The sequence below is a fragment of the Rhinatrema bivittatum genome, chromosome 14 (assembly GCF_901001135.1).
Source record: "Rhinatrema bivittatum chromosome 14, aRhiBiv1.1, whole genome shotgun sequence".
Lineage (NCBI taxonomy): Eukaryota > Metazoa > Chordata > Amphibia > Gymnophiona > Rhinatrematidae > Rhinatrema > Rhinatrema bivittatum.
This window is the reverse complement of record NC_042628.1, coordinates 22,653,113-22,679,904: the sequence shown is the minus strand read 5'-3', so window position 1 is coordinate 22,679,904 and position 26,792 is coordinate 22,653,113. Positions and strand designations below refer to the sequence as shown.

The 26,792-nt window shown below is 42.1% G+C and overlaps 1 protein-coding gene across 1 annotated transcript in view; it reads right to left on the bottom strand.

Annotated features, from left to right (window-relative positions):
- The window catches only part of SHISA9 (shisa family member 9), a 295,699-nt gene that overhangs the window by 231,747 nt on the left and 37,160 nt on the right, over positions 1-26,792 (bottom strand). The window contains exon 2 of the mRNA XM_029577451.1: positions 16,557-16,684. Within this exon, the coding sequence (XP_029433311.1) occupies positions 16,557-16,684 (128 nt within the window). The remainder of the gene's footprint in view (positions 1-16,556; positions 16,685-26,792) is intronic.

The following is a 26,792-nucleotide window of genomic DNA, read 5'->3' as shown; positions in this document are numbered from 1 at the left end:
TAAAAAATAATTTATTAGCACCAATGCACATTTCCTGGTAAGCCAACCAGAATGCCTCTAATCTTATTAAAAGGAATAACTGAGACCATATTTTAACAGTATAGACACACCAACATAAAGAAATAAAATTCTGATGAGAAAATGTGAAATTCAGCAAGTGTAGATTAGCATGCTTACTATGAATAATTGCAATCTGCTTTTGGAATTTGTCTTTTCTAATTAAAGGTTAACGTCTGAGCAACTGTTTCATTAAATTATGATTATATTTAGGGGAGGTTATCATTGATGACAGATGTGCTAAAATGAGATTACATACTTTTGCTCATTTTTTGGCAAATCCGTACCAGGAAAATAAAATTGATAGCAATATGTGAACTGGCAACTTACCCACGCACTCCCAGTTCTGTATATTATAGAAATTATTTTATTGACAAGTTTGAAGTATGCTGTTTCAAAATATTAAATTAAATACAAAATGTTGCATTTCATGGCTTAATGATATATAGATTATGTATCAATGTGCCATGTGTAACTGCATATTAATATCATGTTCCTGGAGATTGGTTATTTTATGTATGGGGAGGGACATTTTTCAAAGAGATTTACCTGCATAAAAAAGGCTATGAGCGTGTTCCATAATGCACATATACTTTGAGCCGCTTTATTTAAAAGGGAGGGAGAGGGAGAGAGAGAACCTTTTATAAGACCTTCATAGTAGTCAACTATTTATATCACTATAGGAGGGCCAGCTAATCACTCGAGGTGAGGTTTTGGTGGTGGTTTAGGGTTTGGGGGCCAGTTTTACATGCACAGTGAGACGTACGAACAGCACAGTACACCTCGGTAAAGATTTGACGTCATATGGCGTGAGGAAAGTCTCACAAAGATGAGATTTCTACAATGTTTCCTCATGCCAAATGACATCAAATCTTTACCGAGGTGTCCTGTGCTGTTCGTACGTCTCACTCTGCATGTAAAACTGGCCCCCAAACCCTAAACCACCACCAAGACCTCACCTCGAGTCATTAGATGGCCCTCCTATAGAGAGATATAAATAGTTGGCTACTGTGAAGGGCTCCCCAGAGGCTCTCTCTCTTTTATTCCCTCAGCCCTGCATTATGGCCATTTCAGGTATTTTTCCAGAGGGCGGTAATGCTATCGCACAGTGTGAAAATGCCCTTCATTTTCATTAATCCCACCCAATCCCACCCCTATGAAAAATTTGCATTCGCACAATGTGAGAGTAATGGTATCGCATGCGTTATGGCGTTCGTGCATGCATTAACACGTTATCGTGGGCGTTAACGCCATAATGCATTTTGATGAATGACCCTATTGATTTGCAAATGCACGCATGCTGTTTTGATTCCCCCTCCCCTTCATCGCTGCTCAAACAGGTGCAAAGTATGTGGATGCTCTGCAGCTTGAACTTACAGCTCCTCATTTTCAAAGGGAATGAATGTAGGCTGCTTTGCTTTGTAAATTAGCAGCAAGATTTTAGCCCATTAAAGGTACCCACATCGTTTGTAATCATGCAAGCTGTTTGAAAATTACACCCCCCCCCCCCCCCATGCCATCTAAATCAACCTAGACATGGGATAGAAACGTTATTAACCTCCCCTCTTGGCCTTGCTTTATAATACTGCAACTGGAGTCTGATTAGAACTCCTGCCTTCGAAGAGCTTTAATTTAAAAAAACAAACAACAATGATGAAAAAATGAATGAAATAAAAGAAAGTCACTGAACTAACAATCGTGATTGAGTTTGTGAGCAGAACGGTTTGAAAACAGGACCACGGGGGGAGGGGAAGAACATTTCATAATTGCCCGCTAATACTGAAATGTGTTCATAAGCATTTTAATGTCCACGAAGGCAACTGCTTTCTTGCGTATCATTCGCTGCACTTTGTTATTGTCTTGCAGAGTTATCAACAGGTGTAGCTTGTTGTCTTCTGCACACAGATTTGAAAAACAGTTAACTCAGACTAAAATAATGCAAATCTTTTAAAACATCAATGTTTTGTATTGCCAGAAAGACAAAAAACAACCAATACTTCAGGGTCCGTGGGATCTGGACATTGATCCGCAAAGTAAGGAGTTTGTGAATTTCATTCATTTTAGTGCTATTTCTTTCAATTTCAAATACTGATGGGGGAAAGAAATGGGAAGGGGCGAGGAGAGGGAGGGTGAAGCAGAGGGAGAAGAGAGAAGTGAGAGGGGACTGTGTGAAGAGGGGGAAGGAGAGAGGTGGAGGAAGGTGGAAGATGAGTGACAGAAGGAGGAATAAATAGAGGAAGGAACCAAGGGAGGATGGAGGAGTGGAGAGAAGGAGCAGAAGAAAGAAAAAAGAGTGAAGGGTAATGTGCAGGGGAGGGAAGAAAGGAGAGGTGGAGAAGAGAACCGAGTGAAGGTGTGGGATGTTTTATAACAGAGGAGCAGGAGGAGAGCAGTGTGTGAGAGGTAGGGAAAGATGGCTACATGTGGTGAAAAGGGATGTGTGTGAGGAGAGTAGAAATCAGATGAAAATGAATAAATAAGGAAAAGATAGAAATATTAAAATAAGAAATCTGAAGAACATTTTCACGAGAACAGGAAAGAAACTGAAGTGGGATCAAGAAAAAAACAAAAGAAGAAAATGAAAATGGAAGATTGGGAAATAGAAAGGCTTGAACATATTTTATTGCAAAGTAGCACTGTTGTGTTACGAGTTAAATTTGGCAGAATACATGCAGGGGGCTTCATGAGCAATGCATGGAGTGAAGAGGATTTTGCTTCATTCCTGAGCTCTAGGACATTTGATTCAGAAATTCTATTTTTATAACTGCATATCACACATGAGATGTGGTAAACTGTGATTTCTTAATTAAAGCAATGATGCAACTTGATTTGTCTTGAGAAAAACTAGAGACTCTGTATTTTTTGAGTCCTATAAGAATTGCTGTAGCCTAGAAACTTTCTCAGAACACCGGGGGGGGGGGGGGCGGGGGGAAGAGTCTGAATTTCTTTTAAGAAAATTGATCTTAGGGTTCAAGAAACTGCACGTTTTTAAGTTAGCATGTATTTTTGGTTGTGGTTTTTTTTTTTCTACAGGGTTAACACTCCACACCTGCTTACATGATTGGTTCTACTTTGGTTCTATGTAAACCAACGTGATATGTACTAGTACAGGAACATCGGTATATAAAAGCCTTAAATAAATAAATAAATGATTGAAAATCTTAGGTTAAACCAAATGCAAAGGTCCTACCTATAGATGTGTGTAAAGGTGATTTCCATGTGCTTTTTGTTTTTTCTTTTTTCAGTATAACCAACTAGGGGGGCAGGGAGAGAGAATCTGGTGAGAACACTGCTGGGATATTCAGTGCTTTCTTAGTCGTCCTTCTCATGTCCACGCTGCCTGCTCCACTCTAGGCATATAAACATGAGCTGACTGGCCGTACCCAGGATTCCATCACACTTTCTTTTTTTTGGCACGGGGAGGTGACAAGTTGTGTTGAGGTGAATACATCCAGCCGTTCTAAAAAGGTTGGCTCTTAAGATCTCTGGCTGTGTGCACTTACCAGGCCAGTCGAAGTACGGCAATGAGAATTCCAGGCGATTCTAACTTCCCCTCTACTACGCCTAGAGCACCGGCTGATAGGAATGATTGGAAAGGAATGCGTTAATAAAAAGGTTATATTAGTGTAGGCTTCAGTATGCTCAGAGAAGGCTCTACATGACTTAAAGCAAGGCAATTTACTGCAAAAAAAAAAAAGCTTCTCTGCAGACTTACAAGGAGCTGTAATATCAGAGCACTTCACTTCAAGAATCCTTGGAGGCTTTGCTGATTTTTAACACCAATGAAAAAGTAATGACTTAAAGGTGATTATGGCTGAGGTATATCGCAGGAAAAGTTAAAAGGCAGCTCAAGCCAAGCTATATCCTTGTTATTAGTGCATGTCAGGGAACCAAGCATAGTTTGATTGTAACAGCTTGCTACAATAACTAAATTCTTGCAAAATAAATGTCATAATCCAAATCAGCATTTAAAGATGAATGCATAATATTCAGGTGAGATGTAAGGATGGGCAAAATAGCTGCAAACCCCCCCCCCCCCCTTTGCAAAAAAAAAAAACCACCCCATCAGTTTGCATATATAAATTGTGCATCTTTATTCAAGGCTTTAATTTTGCGGCCTCAATATTGAAAAATGAACATTTATTTATTTATGGCTTTTCTATACCGATGTTCGAAGGACATCACATCGGTTTACATGAAACAGGTGGAAAATACATTACATAAGATGGTAACTGGGGAGAACATAAGATGAATAACATAAGGCATAATAACAAGGTGTAAGTGGGAAGGAGCAAAGAGATAGGTAACATTATAACTTTAAGAACATGAAGTGTATAGAGTCAATAATTATAAATTTGGGAACAAGAAGTTTACAGACAAAAAATTAAGAGCAGGAAGTTTACAGTGTCAAAAATGGAGCTTGGTGGATGTGAAGGGATTGGCAAGGGCGGGGGGGGGGGGGGGTTATGTGAAGGCTTGTTTGAAAAGCCAGGTTTTTAGTTTGTTTTTTTAATTTATGAGGGCAGGGTTCCAGCCGCAGGTCAGGTGGCACATCGTTCCAGATTGAGGGCCCTACTATGAAAAGTGCTCTTTCTTTAGTGGTTGTAAGGCGGGAGGATTTCGTGAGGGGTATGTGTAATGAACCATTGTATGTGGATCTGGTAGGTCAATTGGAGGTGTGGAAGACTTATCCAGCTGACTTACAAAAGATATTCAGCAGCAGTTGAATATAGGGATGTGAATCGTTTTAGGACGATTAAAATTATCATCCGATAATTTTAATATCGTCTTAAACCGTTATGGAACACAATACAATAGAGATTCTAACGATTTATCGTTATAAATCGTTAGAATCGTGAGCCGGCACACTAAAACCCCCTAAAACCCACCCCTGACCCTTTAAATTAAATCCCCCACCCTCCCGAACCCCCCCCCAAATGAGTTAAATAACCTGCGGGTCCAGCGGCGGTCCGGAACGGCAGCGGTCCGGAACGGGCTCCTGCTCCTGAATCTTGTTGTCTTCAGCCGGCGCCATTTTCCAAAATGGCGCCGAAAATGGCGGCGGCCATAGACGAACACGATTGGACGGCAGGAGGTCCTTCCGGACCCCCACTGGACTTTTGGCAAGTCTCGTGGGGGTCAGGAGGCCCCCCACAAGCTGGCCAAAAGTTCCTGGAGGTCCAGCGGGGGTCAGGGAGCGATTTCCCGCCGCGAATCGTTTTCGTACGGAAAATGGCGCCGGCAGGAGATCGACTGCAGGAGGTTGTTCAGCGAGGCGCCGGAACCCTCGCTGAACGACCTCCTGCAGTCGATCTCCTGCCGGCGCCATTTTCCGTACGAAAACGATTCGCGGCGGGAAATCGCTCCCTGACCCCCGCTGGACCTCCAGGAACTTTTGGCCAGCTTGTGGGGGGCCTCCTGACCCCCACGAGACTTGCCAAAAGTCCAGCGGGGGTCCGGAAGGACCTCCTGCCGTCCAATCGTGTTCGTCTATGGCCGCCGCCATTTTTCGGCGCCATTTTGGAAAATGGCGCCGGCTGAAGACAACAAGATTCAGGAGCAGGAGCCCATTCCGGACCGCTGCCGTTCCGGACCGCCGCTGGACCCGCAGGTTATTTAACTCATTTGGGGGGGGTTCGGGAGGGTGGGGGATTTAATTTAAAGGGTCGGGGGTGGGTTTTAGGGGGTTTTAATGTGCCGGTTTTGCGATTTTTAGATTTTTCACGATTTTTCACGATATTTTACCCCCCCCAAACGGCAACAATACGATTCCCTCCCCCTCCCAGCCGAAATCGATCGTTAAGACGATCGAGGACACGATTCACATCCCTAGTTGAATATCCTCAATGAAATCGCTATTTAGCCTGATAAGTCTTATCGGGCTAACTTTAGATCTGCTATTGAGCAGGTCTAACTTATTTAGCTAACATAACCAGATAAGTTTGAATATTGCTACTTATATCGGCCAATAAGTAGCTCCTCCCTTGATCGCCCATATCTCACCCACCATTTGTCTAACTACTTAGCCAGATAAGTAGTTATCTGGCTAAGTGGTGGCCACTGAACAGGACCAGATATTCAGCCGCCACCACTTAGTCGGATAACTCTCTTATCCAGCTAAGTAGCATTGAATATCAACCTCTCTCTAAGTACTGAGATAGGAAAATAACATTTTCTAGAGAAAAACGGAGCATGGAAAAATTTGTGCAAAATGTGCCGCAGGGACTTTTGCCCTGAGGGCTAAATTTAATGGTAGGGTAAAATTTAAATACTAAAATAAAGAGAAGAGAACATGGATCCTGCTGTTGATATTCTGTGGGAAGCTTACTTAATGATGGGTACTGTTCCTGAATCTATAATTCATCAATACTTACTCTTCAGTTCTTTATGGTAGTTGCTAGATGATGAATTTGACCTGTAGTAATTATAGGATTGCCGCAAACCCCATGTGCATAGCAATCCATCTGACTAATTTCCCAGTGAGTTTAACTGATTAATCACATCTGACATGAGATATTTCAACACCCAGGAGAGAGCTAATAAAACTAGTGAAGTCCCTTCCAGTACATTGCATATGAGACCTACTTTCTAAGTTATAGACAGAGAGCACCAAAAAAAAGTAAAAATATTTAATGATGTTAAATGATCAATTCCCAAGAAATCTAAACAAGTGTTTTGATTTTTTTTTCTTTTTTTAAATGAAGTCATTTCGTTTGGTAGATTCAAAGTCAAGGTCCTTTTTTAGAGCTAAATTCTATAAAGAAAGACTGCATTGCATGTGGTCAAGACTATAATGCCCGAAGATGTCCATCACAAAATTCCAGTACATGGGTTTACAAATGATCCAAAAGCATTTCATTTGATCACATCTAAGACTGTAAGAGAAAACAATCTTATAGAATATACAAACTAAACAAATTATAGAATAATTACAAAAAAAACTGTCAGAAAAAGGCCATATTATATGATAGGCTCACTGCAATGAGATATTTGTTTATATAAAGGAGAGCAGGCCATCAGTGCAATATTTTGGGAAATTTCAAGAGAAACCCCATAACCTTCCTGAGCACATTAAGAGGGAATACTAATGATTACAATAATGCATTTTAAATAGTCCAGAAGATACCAGTGGACAAACTCTGTGGGAGTGGTGGATAAGAATGGTTGGGGTAGATTGACAGGCTGCATCATGCACACAGATGCCTGCAATCACTATCTCACTGGGAAATCGGTTCCATTAACACGTCACCTGCCCCCGCCCCATCCCATCTGCCTGCCAAGCAGAAAAAAAAAAGGCCCCATTGGGAACAGGACAGGAAAAGGTGCTCGTCCTTACAGACAGCAACAAACGGCCCTGGGACAGGATAGGCAGCCGCTTTCTCTTCCGGACACCGATTCCCTCCTGCCCACACTCTGGGTGACACCAGGGAGGGCCGATAAAACTGGAGGAGACCTGGACATGTGGGGGGTACCACCACAACAGTCGTCTGGGGAGGCAGAGGGATATGTATCTGGATACAAGGCCGAGATGCAACCATCAGACTTGGGCCCTAGATGGTGGAGAAGGCTCACAGGGAATCGCAGCCCTGGGAAATGGAAAAGCAGCCAGGTCCTGATGGGCAAGGCCTGAAGGAACAAAGCATTGACTAGGTCTCTAGAGGCAGGCCTACAATGTGAAAGTGACACAAAATGATGGGCTGGCATTTGAAGCACTGTGTTGTACAGCTAAAAGATACTGGCTCAGAGTTCTTACCTGATTTTAATAATGCCTTGTTGCTCTAATATGATCCTTTGTTGCTGCCTTTTTCTCATTGTAAGGGATGAGGGATGAAGGAGCGGAAGGTGTGGGGGGAGATATGTGTTTAACGTGTAAGGGGGAGGGGGCTTAAGGTGTTACGTGCTCTTAAACTTGAGATCTAAATAATTAGTTCCTTTTTCTGACATTTAGCTAACTTCCCTGAAAATGTTACAGAGTTTCTCAATTACGTTTACAAAATTCATAAAATACTAATTTTTTTGCATGTATCACTGACGCTAGTCAATAATTGTATCAGAATAGTTATTAGAAACATGTAATAAAAGTTAATCAGTTATTCAAGCAGCAGTAATCTATATAGTACCTGATTACACCGAGCCAGAGTTACTTTAGTTCTGCAGCATGTTAGATGTTGGATCCTGACATTCATGTCTATAAATACATTTAGCAGAACATGAAGTGCTTCTCCAACCTTCAGGCTTTCAGACTCCACTCCCTGTGAGCAGGATTTCAATTGAATTGAGGAATTACAAATTAAATTAATTTTAAAAGCAAGCTGGCTATATGGCTTGCAGATTTAACTTCAGTAAGAAATATAAAAACGTACAGAGGAAAGTATGATTTGTATAATTCCATTCTCGATCTCAAATGACCGTGTTTAGCAGCCAACAGGTCATGTTTGCAACATGGAAAGATTTGCTTGGATATATTTTCAAAGGGTCAAGCCACCTAACTTAAGGAAAAGGAGGCCTTGCTGAATAGACAGAATGTTTCAGTACAAAATAAATCATCTCCACAGGGCACAAAGATCGCCATTTTGCCACAACATATGCGGAGGCACTTATTTGACAAAAAATCCAGGAATACTCTTCTGAACATGCTTATGCAGGTCCTCCTCTACCATTTCACCCAGACCTCCCCACCACCACCACTTAACCCAGACCCTCCACCCAAAAAACTGCAGACAAAAGACAAGGGCAGTTTCACTTGTGTGATCTATTGAGAAGGTGTAAAGGCATCCGTGCACGCGCGTACACTAAAACAGAAACTCTTGCGTGTACTTCTGCCCCAGAAGTCCCTAAATCACTCTTCTTTTCCCTGTTAACATTTACTTGTAATGTTTCCAAAACAGGAGGAGATGGGGGAGAAGCTGGTATGGAAGCAGAGCAAAGAAGAATTTAGTCTTTGCATATTTATATTTTAAATTTGTGGTCACTTCTTCTGCATTTAGTGAGAGTTTGTGCTCTGCACAGATATTCTGTGAGTGTGTAGGTTCTGCACATGGATCTGTAGCAGTTTCGCTTGCTCTGTTGTCCCAATAGGAGGTGTAATAGGATCCAATGGAATATTTGTAATGTTACCTTTTCATATACAGTTGTTACTGTTTGAGTCTTGGGAATTAGTGCTGTTTTGGCATGGTAGGTATGCTATATGGATGCTAAGTGACATTTTTGCAAGGTTTTTTTTGTGTTACATCACTAAGGGGTAGATTTTCAAATGCGTGCGCATTCAATTGTTCGTGGTTCCAGGCGTTCGCACATGGATACACCAATTTCATAACATGGGTGTGTCGCCACACGCATGTTATAAAATTCCTGCGCACACATGCATGCCCTATTTTATATCAGGATGCACATGTGCGGGTGGGTCACGGCTTGCGCGCACAAGGGGAGTGATTTTCTAAAAAAAAAAAACGCACGATGCAATTGGGCTTTTCCCAGTTCCCTCCCAGTCTGCTCCAATTAAGGAGCGGATTGGGAGGGAACTTCCCTACCCACTATCTATCCTTCCTCCCTTTTCCCCTCTCCTCCCTGACCCCTAAACCCGCCCCCCCCCCCCCCCCCCCCCACAACTAACCTATATTTTTTTATTTTTGAACTTACTCGCTCTCCTGAGCTGTCATAAGTTCCACGCGCCGACTGGCTGCCGGCACGTGCTTCCCCAGGACAGAGTCTAATGGCCACTGCCAGGCTGACCCCCACCCAGGCCAGCCCCGCTCAGACTTTGCCCCTGGCCTGCCCCTTTTACAGGCCCCGGCACTTCCGCACATACCGGGAGATACACACGTGGTGTAGATTAGATAGATAGATAGATAGATAGATATACACCACGTGTGTATCTCCCGGGGTACATATATACATATACATACATACACACACACACAGAAAAAGTTTAATATTTAAAAGTATGATTTGATTACTCATCTTGCTGCAGAAGGCTTCTAATTTAAATTTCTACCCAAGGCAATGGAAGGCAAATCGCCTTGCCCAAGATCACAAGGAGTTCTCAGCTCACCTCACTAATCACTGGTCCACTTTTCCCTCCATCCAAGCATGTGTTTTTACATAATCGTTCTAGGAGGTCATAATGATTGATGACTTTATCAAAATCTGGGGAGGGGGCTCCTATGAACTTAACTGAGGAGGACCCAAGGCTGAAGGTTCAAGACAGGGCAGTGGTTCCTAAACCCATCCTGAGGGACCCCCTCCAAACAGCGGATAATTCAGGATATCTGCACGAGATAAATTTGAGTGCATAGACCACAAGAAGTTTGAGGTGTGACGCAGAGGAGAAAAGCTGAGGCAGCAGCGGGCCAACAGCATCAGGCCAGTTGGGGGGAGAGGACAAGGGTGCTGGGTTTGGGGAGGCGAGAGAGGGTGGCGGTCAAGGTAGAAAAAAATAAAAGAGAACGAGCACAAAAGTTTGCTCAGGGCCCCTCAAGTGGTTAAAGCAGCCCTGAATAAGATCCAGTGAGTCTTTAAGGTATAAAACTATTTGCCTTCTGTGCAAGCAAACGACATAAGGCAAATTGTAAAATCCCCGTGTGCATCAATTAGGGGGAGGCGCACACAAACTGGGCTCGTGCATGCCCACTGTATTTTAAAAGCTGTCCAGATATGCATGGACCTCCCACTGCAAGCGCACCTGGCGCCGACTCGTAAAGGGGCGGGGCCAAGATATGTGCACACAAATACTTATGAGCCTGGGTGCAGACCCAGGACCAGTGCCGCGTATGTTTATTTCTGCTATGGAGGAAGTGTACGTTAAAAAGAAAAAGAAAACAAGCCATATCTGAAGGGTTTTAAGGGTCTGGGCTAACAGGGGGGAGTGAAAGCGATTAAACTAGGGGGTTGTGGAGGACCTAGCTCTTAACTGGGCTAACTGGTGAAACTGGAAATGGTGTGGGCGTGCGCCCCTTTTAAAATCCCCCCAACTTACACGGCAGAAGCGGGATTTACACGCCCCGTACGCGCGCCTACTTAAAATCAGGCGCGCATGTGTGCACGGTCAGGCTATTTTATAACGTTCGCATGTACGTGTGCAAGCTATAAAATGGCCTCGTAACCGGGTGCGCACACACACCAAAGTGCGCCCGTGAGCCGGTTAGAGAAGTAAAAAATATAGGGCAACAACAGCACAGAACCCAGAGTTTCTTATTATCCCTTTACATCACAAAGTCCTTGAATTTTCTGTATTTCCTCATATAAATCGAATTCTAACAATGTTAATGCAAACAAACTGTGCATTAAACCCAACCCAGGGACTGCCTTAGCTTGGACTCTGCCAGTCCCATTGACCACTTCTCAGCTGATGAGCGCATAAGGCATGGCCTGGCATTTTCTGCTGGAACAGGGACTAAACTAAGAAAAAAGTCACTTAATAAGGTGGCACGGGGACACAACACTTAATCTAAGTAATTTTATGCACTGCCTCTAACCATCAAAACTCATTAAACCATTTGCCTTACTGGAGATTTAGATTTGATATACCATGCTTAAAAGAAACTTTTAAATTGGGGAATTATCTGACTGTGCAAGAGCTTCTTATTCCATTTCCAAATGTCCTTACAATTGGATGTAGTTGATCATTTTAGTTACAAATATTTTACAGCATTAAAAGGTTCGGTTGTCTAAGAATCTTCATTTATCACTATTGTGACAATGATTTTTCTGCAGTCACAGGGAGGATATTTTTTATTTTATTTCTATTACCACTGTTTAATAATAGCTAAAGTGATTTGAAGTCTCCAGGTTTGTTTACAGATAGATCTCGGTCACTAGCAGCAGAGATCTGCTCCAGGGAGGAAGTGACATCTCTTCGGGCACTAACAAATAGCCCTAGTGTGTACGGGAGGGGGAAAGCAAGCCAACCGGAAAAAAAAACTGTAGCAGAGGAATGATGTTAAATGAGAAATCATCACAGCAGACAGTGAGGAACCTCCTTATATGTGACAAACTAACTCCGCTTTTATAGGTTATTGGCTGTACATTCAGCATTATCAGAGCAAGGTTTCTCTTCATTCCTGCTCCTTTTCACCAAGTCCTCTTTCATGCATACTGTATGTTATTTGGGTGAATTCAGTGTTACGTTCAGCGGTCCACAGGCTAAGCCCGCAAACCGCTGCCCTCACCTCCAGACCCGGGCTGGCCACGCCAGCCCCTGCCACTGAACCACCATGTGGCAGGATGCCACTCGCCGATGTGGTAAGACGCCGTTGGCCCACCAGGCAGCAGGACGCTGCTGACTCCAACGCACCACGCCTCTCCCTAGGCACGGGCGCGCATCACTCTTCAGCTTTTAAAGGGATCGCGGCAGGAAAGCCCTTGCAGCCCCTAGAGATGACATCACCAGTGCTGCCCTATAAAAAGGACAGATCCCCAGAAGCAACTCGCCTCAGTCAACAGGTCCAACTATCGTGAGTAGCCCGTGCTGCTTCTTAGCTTTACTGCCTTCATATCAGCCTCTTCCAGTCTTCATCCCAGCCTGTCCCAAGCCTCACCACCTGCCTCTCTCAGCCCTATCTGTCCCTCCTCCTCTTCCTAGGTTGGACACCGTGCTTGACCCCCGCTTGGACTCCAGATACTCCCGTTTGCCGCCTGCCCTTGACCTCCGCCTGGACTCTGGATACGCCTGCCCTTGACCCTGCTTGGACCCTCAACACGTCTGTTCGCCGCCGGCCTGCAACTCTAGCCTCGCCTTGGTCCACCTCTTCAGCCACCAGCAGAGGCCCAAATCCTAAATCCTGCAGGCCCCGGCACCCAAAGGCTCAACCCAAGGAGAACGTGGGCTGGTATAGGTGAAACTCCGACTGGGCCGCTGCTGCGCTTGGGTCCGCCTGCTGCTGATGACAACATGCAGGTACAGTCCAAGGGTCCATGAACACATCAGATGTTTTTCGCCTGGATTGTAAAGCTTAATTAATTTTAACTGCACACTTCATGCAGCAGATGTAGTTTTATCTGTACTAGGCTTATAGCTCACAGAAGCAGAGTCCTTGTTCTATCAGTTGTCTTAATTATGGTAAGTGAGAAATATCTAAGCATTATGCCGCAATGGGTGGGGAACTCGGACAGGAATGTAAATGATGTAAGACCATACGCTGTTTGCATTCACTACACTACAGTTTTGCCAGATGTTATTACCGTATATCTGCATTATCACTGTGGAAGCAGCGATAGCAATTACTGAGTTCTGAGGTTTAGTGCTATATTGGGGGGAGCAGTTACCAACTATAGGGAGCAAAGGTGGATGCAGCATCTGAAAGGCAGTTCAGCAGGGCAAGGACTTAAGAGATCATGAGCTTCAATATTGGGTTTTCTTCTGTTCCTCACTCAAAAAGAGATGAATTAAACCACATCAGAAACTTGGGAGCAGCAGCATAAATCACTTAAGGCCTCAGTTACCTTTCATTTGAACGTCTCTCACAAGCATTCATAGTTAAAATTGCTTTCTTGCATAAGGTAATTCAAATACGAATGTTTGTGGGAGATGCATAAAATGGACAAGAGCTGAGGGTGAAACCTTGACAATTAGCGCTACTGCTTGCAATTTTCAAGCTTGTGCCGATTCAGCATCCTTGAGTAAACGCCACCGCGTGTCCTGTGCGTGCACACGTGTCCTTCTCACAACGCATTCACGGCACATTTGTAAGTTAAAGCTTGGGCACAGCAACAATATGTGCCATGATCTGAACTGCCACTCTACCAATAAACCTCAAATTCCTACCATGATTGCCTCCATTGGCAGTTCTGATAGCATGATGTGCAAAATACACTGCAAACTATTGCTATTATAATGTTAAAGACCCCAAAAAAACAAAAGCGGAAGCCGATCCAATATGCTGGTAAGCGAAAAGACAAAAGGAGATCAGCGTAAAAAAGGTGCCTTTATGGAAGCTTGCCCGACTCCAGTCATTCTCCAGAAATCTCAGTCTCAATTTAAACACCAGGAAAATTAAGCAACTTGCTTGAGATCACAGAAAAGGGTCACGGGGAGGGGGGAGGCGTTTCCAACATTCAAAACCCTCCTGTAACTGTTACACTGGCAGTCCCACGAGGGATGTCTTTCAGAATGTGATATATTAAAGCAACAGCTCAATGGTTAAACTATAAGTTATTGATGTTACCATTCAAATAAAACAGACTGTCACATCAAACAAAAACTAGGGATGTGCAGGCAAAAAAAAAAAAATGTTCAGTTTGGTTTAGTGTTTTATTTCGGGATGGAAGAGAATAGCCACTGCCATTAGCAATGGTTACATGGAATGGACTTAGTGTTTGGGTACTTGCCAGGTTCTTATGGCCTGGATTGGCCACTGTTGGAAACAGGATGCTGGGCTTGATGGACCCTTGGTCTGACCCAGTTTGGCATTTTCTTATGTTCTTATGTAGGGGGTTATTCAGGTTTTTGTTTATTTAATATTTATTTTAATTCCGGTTTTTGGTTTGTTTTTTTGGGGGTTTTTTTTTTTTGCAAACCTAAGCTAAACATTACGTTTTTTTTAAAAAACCGCTCCCAAAAATGAATCAAAACCAGGGCCTCCCCAAGTCTACCTCCTGCCGCCTCAGATCCAGGGGCCTCCCAAGGCCCTTTGCCCCCACTCCACCTCCCATTAATAATCCAGGGCCAGGGCTGGGCCTGCTTGCCCAGGGCCGAGCTGTCAAGCCCATCTGGGGGGGGGGGGCCTCTAAAGTACTCCCCCCCCACCCCTCCACGAGACCCCCCTCCAACCCCCAAAATTAAGACAGGGATGGGAATCTGCCGAGATCTCACTTTCCATGTGGGCTTTCTTTGTAGAAAGGAGCAGAAGTGGATCCTAAATCACTCCTGCCCTTACCTCTTCCTGTTAAAACTGGCACCAGCCAGCCCTGAAACCGGTACCAGTGCTGAACATTATCAAAATGGAGCCAATCTCAGGGCCAGCTAATGCCATTTTGTTGTTCGGCCATATATTTGCATGGCCATACAATAAAATGGCGCTGCCTCCGAGCCCTGGGTCCAGCTTATTTGTGGGAGGGGCTGCTGTTCCTATGGAAGCCCCAGCTGGGCTTGGCTCAGCCCAGCCCAGCCCAGCCCAGGAAGGCCCCTGCCCCGGGTTATTGGCGGGAATTAGTGGGGAAGCAGAGAGGCTTGGAGAGAATCTGGGACCTGAGGCAGTGGTGGGAGGTTCAGGGGAAACCTTTTTATTTTAATTTTTTTTTACATTTTTTCATAATGAATCAAAAATATCTGAAAAAAATTTGGATATTTACAGTAAAGGCTATTTTCGGTTCATTCCATTCAGAACAAAGAAAAAATTAGCATTTTTCTCAAGAAAAATACATTTGTTCAAAATAATGCACATCCCTGAGAAAAAGTAGGGATGTGTTCTTGTTTAAAAATGATTTGGAAACACTTACTGTTTTCTCTTATGTCATTTTGGATCTGAAATCAACCAAACTTTGTTCTTGCAGCACACACTTATTTTTACAATCAGTATTTTATTTTAAATAGTGCACTTAATAACAACTTAGTGTGCACTATTTGCAATAACACATACAAAAGTTGTGCATATTGTAAAAAAAAAAAAAAAAGCACAAAATTTACAACAAAATAAATGTGAAAATAAAACAAAATAAAATAAAAAAAACAAGTTTTACCAAGCACACCCCTAATGAAATCTATAGGGGAGAGGGTTTGCACATCCATATGGCTGGGTGACTAACCCCCCCTCTTGGCACATCATGATCCTCAAAGGCACATATTAAAAGAGAAATGCAAGGTATTTTCTTGTAATCGGTTCCTATAATACTGGCACTTCACCTATGTGACTTTACTAGGATATCACTCCTTACTGCACAAAATGCTGTCTGCCGGATTTCATTTCTATAAAAACCTGACCACTTTGTAATACCCAGAGACCAGAGTTATTTATGAATGCATAGCTAGAATGCAGAACAATATTACTCTTAACTGAGGTGTATAGTGAAACAAATTTAAAGTAAATGCTTTTTTTAATTTTGTAATTAGGATGGTATATTTTCTTAATGAAACTTACCAATTCAAATTATCTGAACTATGCGCATCACCCTCTCTCTTCAACTTGCTAAAATCTTTGTTCATTTTTTAACTCTTTTTTTCTTATTATTACTGAAAAAACCGTAGACCGTTATATTTTGAATGGCATAGTCTACCCTTTCTATCGGATTGTTAAATATGTAAATAGACAAGGAATGACAATTAAGAATGCCAGAGATGTGTGGCCTATGGCTCATAGTTTGGCAATAACCATGGCAATATTTATTTTGTTATATTGATGTTCATAAAAGCTACAGTTTGTAGTTTGCAGTAGGAAAGCTGCGATGTTGCCAAATTCAGTTAAAAAAAAAAAAAAAGAACTCATTATCCAATAAGTTGCAGTCCCCTTGAAACCACGTTTTTCACCATAATTTGCAGAACATTCATGCCACAGAGTAAAACTTACGTAAATTATTTGCAGGCGGTCTTGGCTGTATGTTTTCATAGTGCTGCACATGGACGACCAGGGTTGCGTCTCTTTCCATGTGGTCTGCTGTGCAGTGACTCTGCTGTCGCATGACATCAGCAAGAGCCCTGAGGACATAAGGAGAAGTTTACACTCAATTAGTCTGAACCTATTGTAAAATATACTAATGAAACCAGTGAATAATATGCATTGCGTTCCCAGAACTGGGATTTGGCATCCGGTTGTTGCAGTTAAACCCAGATCCTGTTGCGTCTTACATATTTTTCATACACACAATTATATCTACGGCTACAGCAAACTTATGTCATTCACTAGTTCTTAATTAGGCGGTCTTTTTGCAGAAGGATCATAAGTTGTCCTGTGGTGACAAATTGCAGGCAGCACAGACTCCAGGCCTGACTTGCGTTATTCACAGTATTACTGTAATATAAAGCAATAATGTGTCACCGCTGCCTCCATTTGTAAATAAATACATCTGTTTGATAGACAGTACATCATGTGACCTAAACCCAGAAAGCGGAGGTCAGTCAACTCAACATCAGCTTCAAGGAATAACGAATGTCCTCCAGCAGCTGATAAAGCATGAAATGGTAAATCACATCTCAAGCACCAACACAAAACACTGAAAAAGTCTTATTTTTGGTTGCTTTCCAGTTGGCCTTTTTCCAGTTTTCTGCTTTCTCATTCTTGACCTTAAAGAGAGACCCATTCACCATAAGCCGACTCTTGAATTTATTTATTTGGAGGTTTTTCTAGACCGACCATCATCAGAGATATCATGCCGGTTTACAATTAACTAGGGATAACGGAGTAGGAAGATAGCAGTTACAAAAAAACAGGGTCATAAAAAACTGGGGGGGTGCGAAGGGAAGATGCATGGGAAAAAGAGCAGCAGGCAAGAAGGATAAGGGATCTTAATATGTAGTAGCAAATAAAGCTATACAACAGCCGACATAGCTGTGGAGTAGCTATAAATAAATAAATATACAATTACAGTAGCAAATGTTACAAAACAGTAGACATATTTAAAGGCGATGAATCCCCAGTGTCAGTGCTCCACTGAAGGACAGTGGGTAGGAGAGGAAGTGAAACAAGAGGGAGGAAAGGGCTACCCTCAAGGTCTGAAAAATGTGTAGGAGTTCTCCACTAATTCTAAGGGGGTGCACACGGCATTTTTTCATTTATTTTTCACTTTGTTCTTTTTTTTTTTTTTTCATTTCATTTCATTTGTTGCTTGCTTTGTTTCGTTTATTTAAAATGAAAAAGCTATGAAACTTTAAAAAAAGAAATGAAAAATAAAAGAAGAAGCAATGGTTAGTGCAGTTAGTGTAGCTGTGCTTAAAAAAGGATTGGATAAGTTCTTGGAGGAGAAGTCCATTACCTGCTATTAAGTTCACCTAGAGAATAGCCACTGCCATTAGCAATGGTAACATGGAATAGACTTAGTTTTTGGGTACTTGCCAGGTTCTTGTGGCCTGGTTTGGCCACTGTTGGAAATAGGATGCTGGGCTTGATGGACCCTTGGTCTGACCCAGTATGGCATTTTCTTATGTTCTTATGGGTGTGGCCCTGCCCCTTCATCTCTGCCGCCATCACCACCAAAAAAGCCCTCCCCCCAGCTCTCAACCACTTACCCATGGGTCCAAGAGTGATCACAAGTTACTCCTGCCCCACTGGGTCTCTCTTTCAAAATGGTGCCATTTCGTTGAACAGCCTTCTAAATCTTGGGTTGTTGGGGTTTGTTTGTTTTTTTTCTTTTTTGATCTGGGCTGTTTCCTCTTACTCCTTTAGACTCCCAGCTCAGCTGGGCCCTAGCATCATCGCAACCTTCCTTCGCAAATATCTGGGGAGTCTTTTCCCCTAGTTTACATCCCCTCTGGCTTAATTGCTGTAATAGTCCTCGGACCAAGATCCGTGCACCCAGAACGCCATCCAAAGCTCCTGCACTTAGGAGCAACAACCATGGCCTTTGCTAGATGAATACGACTCCCCTAACCAAGGGGGCTGTCAACGCTGACTCCGCATGTCCCTGGCCCCAGCCAACTCAGAGAGAGAAAGGCCCAAATTGAGAATCAAAGCCTAAGCCACCAGGCTGACCCGCTAACTTATTTCCAAGTAACAAATGACCCATTTCTTGCTTTATCTTGCAGGCATCTGCAAGTAGCCATTACCTAACAGTCTGTGTTTACCTTTTTTTTTTTTTTTTTATTTAGAAAGCAGTATTTCTTCACAGATATAGACACAAATCAATACTGTATATTTGTCTGTTGGATTAGTTTATTCAACTGCTCATTACCATATGATTTAATGCAACTGCACAAGTCCAACAAGTCACAGTAAATCAAAATTCTTTAAAGACTTAATTTAAAGGGCAACAACCACTGCCACTCCAAGTGGCATACTTGCCATACTCTTCGCAAGGTGCCCAGGACTTGCTATCACAGGAATTAGAAGCACAATTCCTTTATCTGATTATATGTAGGGGCAACTTTGCATCTGCGAGTCTGCATGTGAATTTTTTAAAAGGAAACTCCATAAAGGAGGAAGCTCATTTTCAGCCTCCGATTTTACCAAGGTAACTGCATCTCTTAATAATTGCCTTCTTAACTACAAGAGGCTTAGGATCAGATTGGGGTAAAAGAGAGCAAAAAGCATAAAAGTCACCTTGCCTGCACAATTTGTAAATAGCGCATCTCTTATCCAAGGCTTCAATTTCCTGCAACTTCAAGATGGGGGGAGAGGGGGGGAAAATCCATGGCAAAACTTGCACAGGCAAAAACTCTCTTTGATTTTTCTGCTGGGACCTTTGAGGATAACAAGTGCTCTAAATGATAAGAAATATTATCACACAACAGTTGAACCAGAAAACAGATCTGACTGGTTAGCTATTTAACCCAAAATATTTATATCAATATACCATAACATGCATTTTCTCTCAGTTTTGCCTCTCCAAATGTGTTTGTTTTGCACATCAGATGAAAGCAAAAGCAAACACTAGACTACAAATAATTATATCCCAAAACAGGAGGCATGTAAAACAATGACCAGCAACGTCCTAATTTATGTATAAAGTCATATCAAGTTGTCCAATACAAACATATGAATGGTGTCATATATGGAAGTGCCATATGTGCTATATTACTTCAGCACCTTGCACTTAAATTTAGTCATTTTACTACTCATACGCAGCAGTCCATCTTTATTCACAAACTTATTCTCTTAAAAAACAAACTACTCCATTCATCAAAGTTAACAGAGAAACACTAGCAGCCAACTGGTACACTGACCCAACACCGATGGTGTTTCGGCAGAGCACCTGCCTTGGGGATCTTCCTAGGAAATGGGGCTTCACAAGTTTAAAAACCATCAGCCCATGCCTGTTGAGATGCATGGACAAAACAGATTATAGAGCATCAAAGCTGTCCATGGCACAAGAAGGGAGAAACGCCTATAGTAGTTAAACTCATGAAGGCATTGATTTACATATATCATGACTAGAATGAACCTCCATTCGTAAGCCAGGGCATGTTGGATATTTTCTCAATATCTCCAATTTACTGCTATGCTTTTCATAGTACTTGCACTGTGCCAAAGAGAACCTACTTCTAGAGTTTATAGGATGTAATTATATATATATATATATATATATATATATATATATATAGTCAAAACAAAAAAATGGGCATTCAAACAAAACAATTAAAGTGTTCAATAATATAGCTATACAATATAAATATCGCAAACACTAATGTTATGAATATCTTAAACAAAATACCTCATACTTTAATAGAACTACATGTACAATTTTTTTATTAGTCATTGATTGTTTATGTATCACATATTAAACACTCAACATTTGCTATCACAAACCTCTTAGTTTAAATAAAAATTAAAAAATTAAAAAATCAAGAGCGACATGAGTGTGAGCTCCTCTTGCTGTGATGCAATTGATGCAACCTTGTAGGCAGAGCCCTAAGGTCTGCGATGATAGCGGGCGGAGTCTTTGCACAACCAGGCTATGACAAGTCCAGGAGGCTCGGAGTACAGTCGAATCTGAAGATCAAGGCTGGATATGAAGACGGACGTGGAGCAAGGCTGAAGCTGGAGCTGAAGAAGGACGTGGAGCAAGGCTGAAGCTGGAGCTGAAGATGAATGAGAAGCGAGGCTGAAGCTGGAGCTGAAGACGAACAAGAAGCGAGGCTGAAGCTGTAGCTGAAGACGAATGAGAAGCAAGGCTGAAGATGGAGCTGAAGACGAACGAGAAGCGAGGCTGAAGCTGGAGCTGTAGATAGACATGGAGCAAGGCTAAATTGGAGCTGAATACGGATGAGAAGCAAGACTGCGCCTGGAAGTGAAGACAGATATGGAGCAAGGCTGAAGCTGGAGCTGTAAACAGACGTGAAGCAAGGTTGAAAGCTAGGACGAAGGAAAGGTTGAAGGCTTGGATAAAGACAAGGCAAGCTGAACACACAACAACAAGGTAAAGGACTTCTTGCTGAGGCGATGAGGGAGCATCAAGAGGACCCTTGACCAGGGCGAAGAGTCCTGATGTCATCCAAGGGCACTGTGGCTTTTCCCACCATGCCTAGATGAAGGTCCAGAGGCAGCATCCTGCCACATGGGTATTTCAGCCACTTCTGTCACGGCAAGGTCCGCTGGCCTGAAATGAGTACAGCCGCTCACCGGACAGTCCCACGAGCAACGAAACATAACAAAAAAATGTTTAATATAATTTATAAATGTCTCCAGCACACTGTTGAGAATACTGTCCCAAATCCAAATGCTGAGCACACAAACATCAGTTTGTATTCGGATTATAAAAGTACCACATGTAGCTTTAATCCCTCTGTCTAAATGTGCTGAGTTTAGCTTCATTCCATTAAAGCTGTCACATCTAGTGTCCCAGTGTCAACAACAACTCTCCTCAACAAAGGACCTATGTCATTACTTGGCTTCATCAGGAGGAAAAGCTGTGTGAATGTTTCTATATTTAGTTGGAAGTATTGTGAAGACAAAAATAGGTCTATACCAGTCTCTGCATATACACAGCACTAAAGCTTAGGGTACATGGTCTGCTAATCTTGCCCCAACCACACTTTCAAAATTCACACCGTTGTGGACCTCCTCATTTATTTTATTTATTTGTCGAGTTTTATATACCGTCGTTCGGTTTCGCCATCACAACGGTTTACAAAGTTTCAAAGTTTAACAAAGTTTTTTTTCCAAAAAGGTTCATTTAAATGGTTAACATAGAAATATAATTTTACAGAGTTATTAAAGTTTTATGAACTTAGTTTGTAGGATAGATTTACATACCATGGCTAGGAGATTACAGCTATCCCAAATCATTTTCTTCTTATATTAACCAAACATCTTATTTTAGAAAGTATTTGTTATAATTCTAATGTATGTCAAAAGAAATTTATTATTACATAATACTACATAAATCTTCATCAAAGAAAGACTCATCTGCACAGCCATCACCTACTCCGTCCTCTCTCTTGCTTCTATACCGGAGAACTGAACATGAGGCTTCACACGGGACCTCTAGGGTTCTTAAATGCAGATAAGACTCAGCTCTACTTACTTTAACAAAACAAGGCTGAGTCTCCACTGGCATCAACTGTTTCTTAGCCCAATTATTCCATTAAAATGGACCTACTAAGGATTACAACTCAAATGTAGACATCTTATGGAAAAATTCATTGTAGAAAACCTCTGCTAATAATGAATTCTGATGTTTCTATGAAAATATTTTATTTAGAAGATTCCTACAGAAATGCCTCCCATTCAGTGATGGAATTAAGACCTTCCAGAGCGATAATATGCCATGCAAAAATAAAATATTGTTCACGACGCCATAACTGCAGAGTGATGTTGCCTCCTTTCCTGTGTGTCAATTGCTGAATCACAAAAAATTAAATGTCATTTTCTGTATGCTTCATTTGTTGCCAGTGTTTCACCAGCAGTGATTCCAACTTCTGTATTCGAATGCAGCTTTTGTGTTGGATAATTCATATTTTTACCTAAAGCTTGGTCTGTCCTATATACAACTTATTGCACGGACATTGGATGGCATAAATGACTTGAGCGGTGATTCAATCATAGTGACCCTGCCAAGAAAAACTGATAGGTAAAAAAGGATGCCTAAAATTGCTAATCTTCATTGCACACCACACACTGAGAACAGGCAAACTGGCCACAGTCACCCAGGCCTTCAATGGGAATGGACCCAGGTGCTGTTTGTGCTAACCTATCCTGCAGACTATGGCCCCCGGGTGTGTGCAAACGAAGTTTTAAGGACAATGCACTGTACCATATCAGATTTATGAGAATAAGGTGTTATACATACTGGTCTATTTATTGGTGACCGTACTGATGTCTGCAACAATAGTTCTCTGTTCGCATCAAGGCCTCTTTTGTAAGCCCATTTTATGACTTTATTGGGTTAACCTCAAGACAAAAAACGGGGGTGCATTACTTGAGCTCGTGTCTTGTAGTCTTCTGATGAAGCACATAAGCATTTTAATCTTAAGAATTGTCCCACAGGTATATTCATCTGCAGATTATTAAGATGGTAGCTCTTAAAATTCCTATCAGTCGGTTTCATAAATATGGTGGCAGCCAGCTTGCCCTCATGTTTGTATACAAGTACATCAAAAAATGATATTTTAGCTGAATGATATTGTATTGTGAATTGCAGCTGAATACATACTGTATTGATCCAAATGCTGAAAAGATTCAGGTCTGCTTCTTTTCCGGACCAAACACAAAATACATCGTCAATGAATCTCACCCACATGCATATAAATGACCAGTACTGAGACGGTTAAATGTGCATCTCCTCAAATTGTGCAACGTATAAATTAGCCACAGAGGGAACCATTGTGGCTCCCATATTTGTTCCATTAATTTGTTTAAACAGCTGGTCATTGAAAGTGAAAAAAAAAAAAAAAATTCTTTCATTGCTACTGTTGCTAATTGCAACACAAAATTGCTGAACTGCTCTGTATTGATCATTTAATAGCAGAGACTCTCTTTTGCTCTCTCTCTCTCTCTCTATATATATATAGGCATCATATTAATCAGGCCAGTGGTGACCAATACAGTTGGGACAATTCCTGTCTCTTTCTGCCACATTGTGTTGGTCTCTGCATCTTTTTCTACTTGAGGATCTCCGTGTGTGGTAACCGATGTATTTTTATGGATGTTACATATGCATTATCCCTGAAGCGGCGAGGACTCTGCTCCCCAATTTCACGCTGTTCAGGTATTCCATATAACATCAGTTATTCTGGACAATGTGCCCCTGCTGAGGTGCCTTTTCTATTTAATTCATTGGAGCTGTGCTCAGTAGCTGCACAGAAAAGCTCCTCAGTCATGGAGGATTTCAAATGAACCTGTGCTACATACAATATCTGCGCCATACAGAAAGGGAATACATTATAGACAACAAACAAAATACACACCTGCAAAAAGGCTTGTAAACACATAAAACCCACCTGCACAATGTTTGAAGGTTATAGTGTTCAAGAGGTACGGAATTATTCTGCATCGAGGGAAAACCATATTTGGAATATCATGTGCAGCTTTGGAATCTACAGATTTGCATGTCTACTTCAAAAGTAATTTTAATGCAGTTTGACAGTCAAAAAACATTGACTTCCAGCACCAATGAGCGACAGAAAAGGAGATTAGCATGTGACGTGGTGGCAATAAATCCAATTCAGATGTTCTGTTTATAATTGATCATGGCTGGCCTTTCTGCCTTAGATAAAAATGGAACAGGGTGGAACAGCAGCACATGGAGACAGAAGACATACTGAAAATATATTCAAAACACCAACAAACTGTTTCACATAACCCAGCAAGAGATCTGAGAACACAAGGCCAGTGAGGTTATGCAGTCTACTTAGGCGAATTAGCATTTTCCAGTATGGGAGATGGATGCCATCCCAGCAGGTCTGCATCAGGCTGCCTGTGCGTGTCTGGATATGCAAGTGTGATCAGATGGTGGGTATCAGCAAGCATAAAAGGAAGAAGAGCACCATTTAGAATGGTTACTGGTTTTAATTTACTGCCTGTGCCCCCCCCCCACTAATCTTTTCACAACTGAGTGATTTTATTGCTGCCGACACTGTCAAACACCCCCAAACTTCTGCCCTGTGGACCCCCAGGTACCACAAACCAAAGCTTTCCTCATGCTTAGTTGGCCCAGGTCATGATTTTTTTCAGTTGTCCTTCCCAGATTTTCAGCAAACCTCCATTTGGAAGGGCTTTTTCTTCTTTCCAAAACTCTTCAAAAACAAAAAGGAAAGATAGTACGGGAGTTTACGTTCAAAATGTGCTCATTTTTCTTTTAAAAAGTTGGGTTATTGTTATTATGCTTCCAAAAGTGTTCAAATATATCTCCAGCTCTGGATCTACTGAATGGTTTTAACTCCTAGAAACTAAAATGTAATGCTCCTTGGTCATTCTATCAACCTACTGATTATATCTGTGCTCCCTCCATTTACATGATCAAGGCACAGGCCGCGCTGTAATAAGGTACACTTGATTGGTGGGTGCACATAGCAGCATGCAGTTGTGTGCGTTCTCTTTATTCAACAATTCGTTTAACACGCTAAAAAAAACAAAAAAACGTGCAAGCCCACATGTGTAAAACTGTGCGCACAAATTGGCAGCACTCCTCCATGTACATACCATGTTCATCAGTGCATTAGCTGTTACTCCTCAGTCAGAGCAGTACACAGGCTTAATCATTTTTTTTAATCCCTAGTCAGAGGAGGGATTAAAATTCTGGGGCTGGTGTTAGTTTATGGGGCTGAAACCACAGCTCATGGTGTGGGCATCTTGTACACAGCATTTATATTCAAAGAACATGATTTGTGCATAAAACTTGGTTTATAAGCAAAAACATGATTTGTGCACATAAAGCATGAGTGAGGGGCTTCTAAAGGTTGTGTGCACAAAATACCTTTTGTGTTCCTGACTTTTAGGTGCACAACTCATATGCTCCTAACTCATGTCCTGTGTGATTCACTTTTTAGGAGCACAAATCATCTTTTCTGAGCACAATCTGCATCTGCCCATAAACCATGTTTATGCTCAGAAAGCAGGATTTATGAGCATATGTTTTCTATGTGTAACCCCCTCTTTTCTCGGGGATCACCTTCAGAGAAGCAGAAGGAGGTGAGGGCCACTGCTGCAGCCCTGGGGTCAGGTAAAGTCCACCACTGATCGCCAATCGGGAACCAGACAACCTCTGGGAGGTCCATGGGGAAGACTTACTACTAGGGGGAAAAGTCCAATATCCACACCGATGTTGGTTCCAAAATGAGATTTAGTTCTAAATCCGAAAGGATAGATCGCAGAAAAAAAATAGTAAAGTCTTAAATTGAATAGCTGGATACAGTCCCACAAACAAAAATGAAACAGATTCAATAATTTCTCGTGCTTCTCTGAGCAGGAGGAATTCTACTCACACTCCACCTTAACTACGAGGCCTTCTTAGACAGTTCTTGTACTGGAGCTTCCCCCGACAAAGAACTACATTTTCGTTTGGTAGGGTGTCCTCCTTCTAGTAGGCTCCCAAAAGCTTTTTCCTCAGCTTAGAATCTTTCCTGTTCCTGGGCTTCAGAAATCTCTGGATGCTTCACCAGCCCTCTCTCTTCCAGGACTCACAAGAAACAACCAAAGACACCTGGGGACGTCTTATGTAGAATCTCGCTCACCCTAACCCATTCCCCATGGAAGGAATGCAGCTCCTACATCACCTCATTCTTTACAGCACCAAACTCTCACATCCCCCTATACTCTCCCTATCCTAACAGGAAGGATAATTGCAAAGCACACAGCCTTCAGTTTGCATGAGCTCTGCAACAAGCATGACCTCATCCTCCTTAGTACCTCTCCTTACAGAGTATGCTTGTAGAGGGCAAAGATTCTGCATCTTACACAGAACTCCCTGAACTTTAGGTAGACCCTGGACAGCAGGAACCATCCAGAAATCTTTTAGAACCTGGTGAGGAGTGTTAGTGACCCTTTGTAGGGTTACATATGCAGAAAGAATGGTTTATATACATGTAAAGTCCATATTGGGACCCTATGTTAGAAGTCCATGGGGCATGCACACAATAGTCACAGCTAAATGGCCTTCTCACTTTTCTCAACTCTTTAGCCCTGGTAGTAGTAACATGGGTACACTGTCAGTTA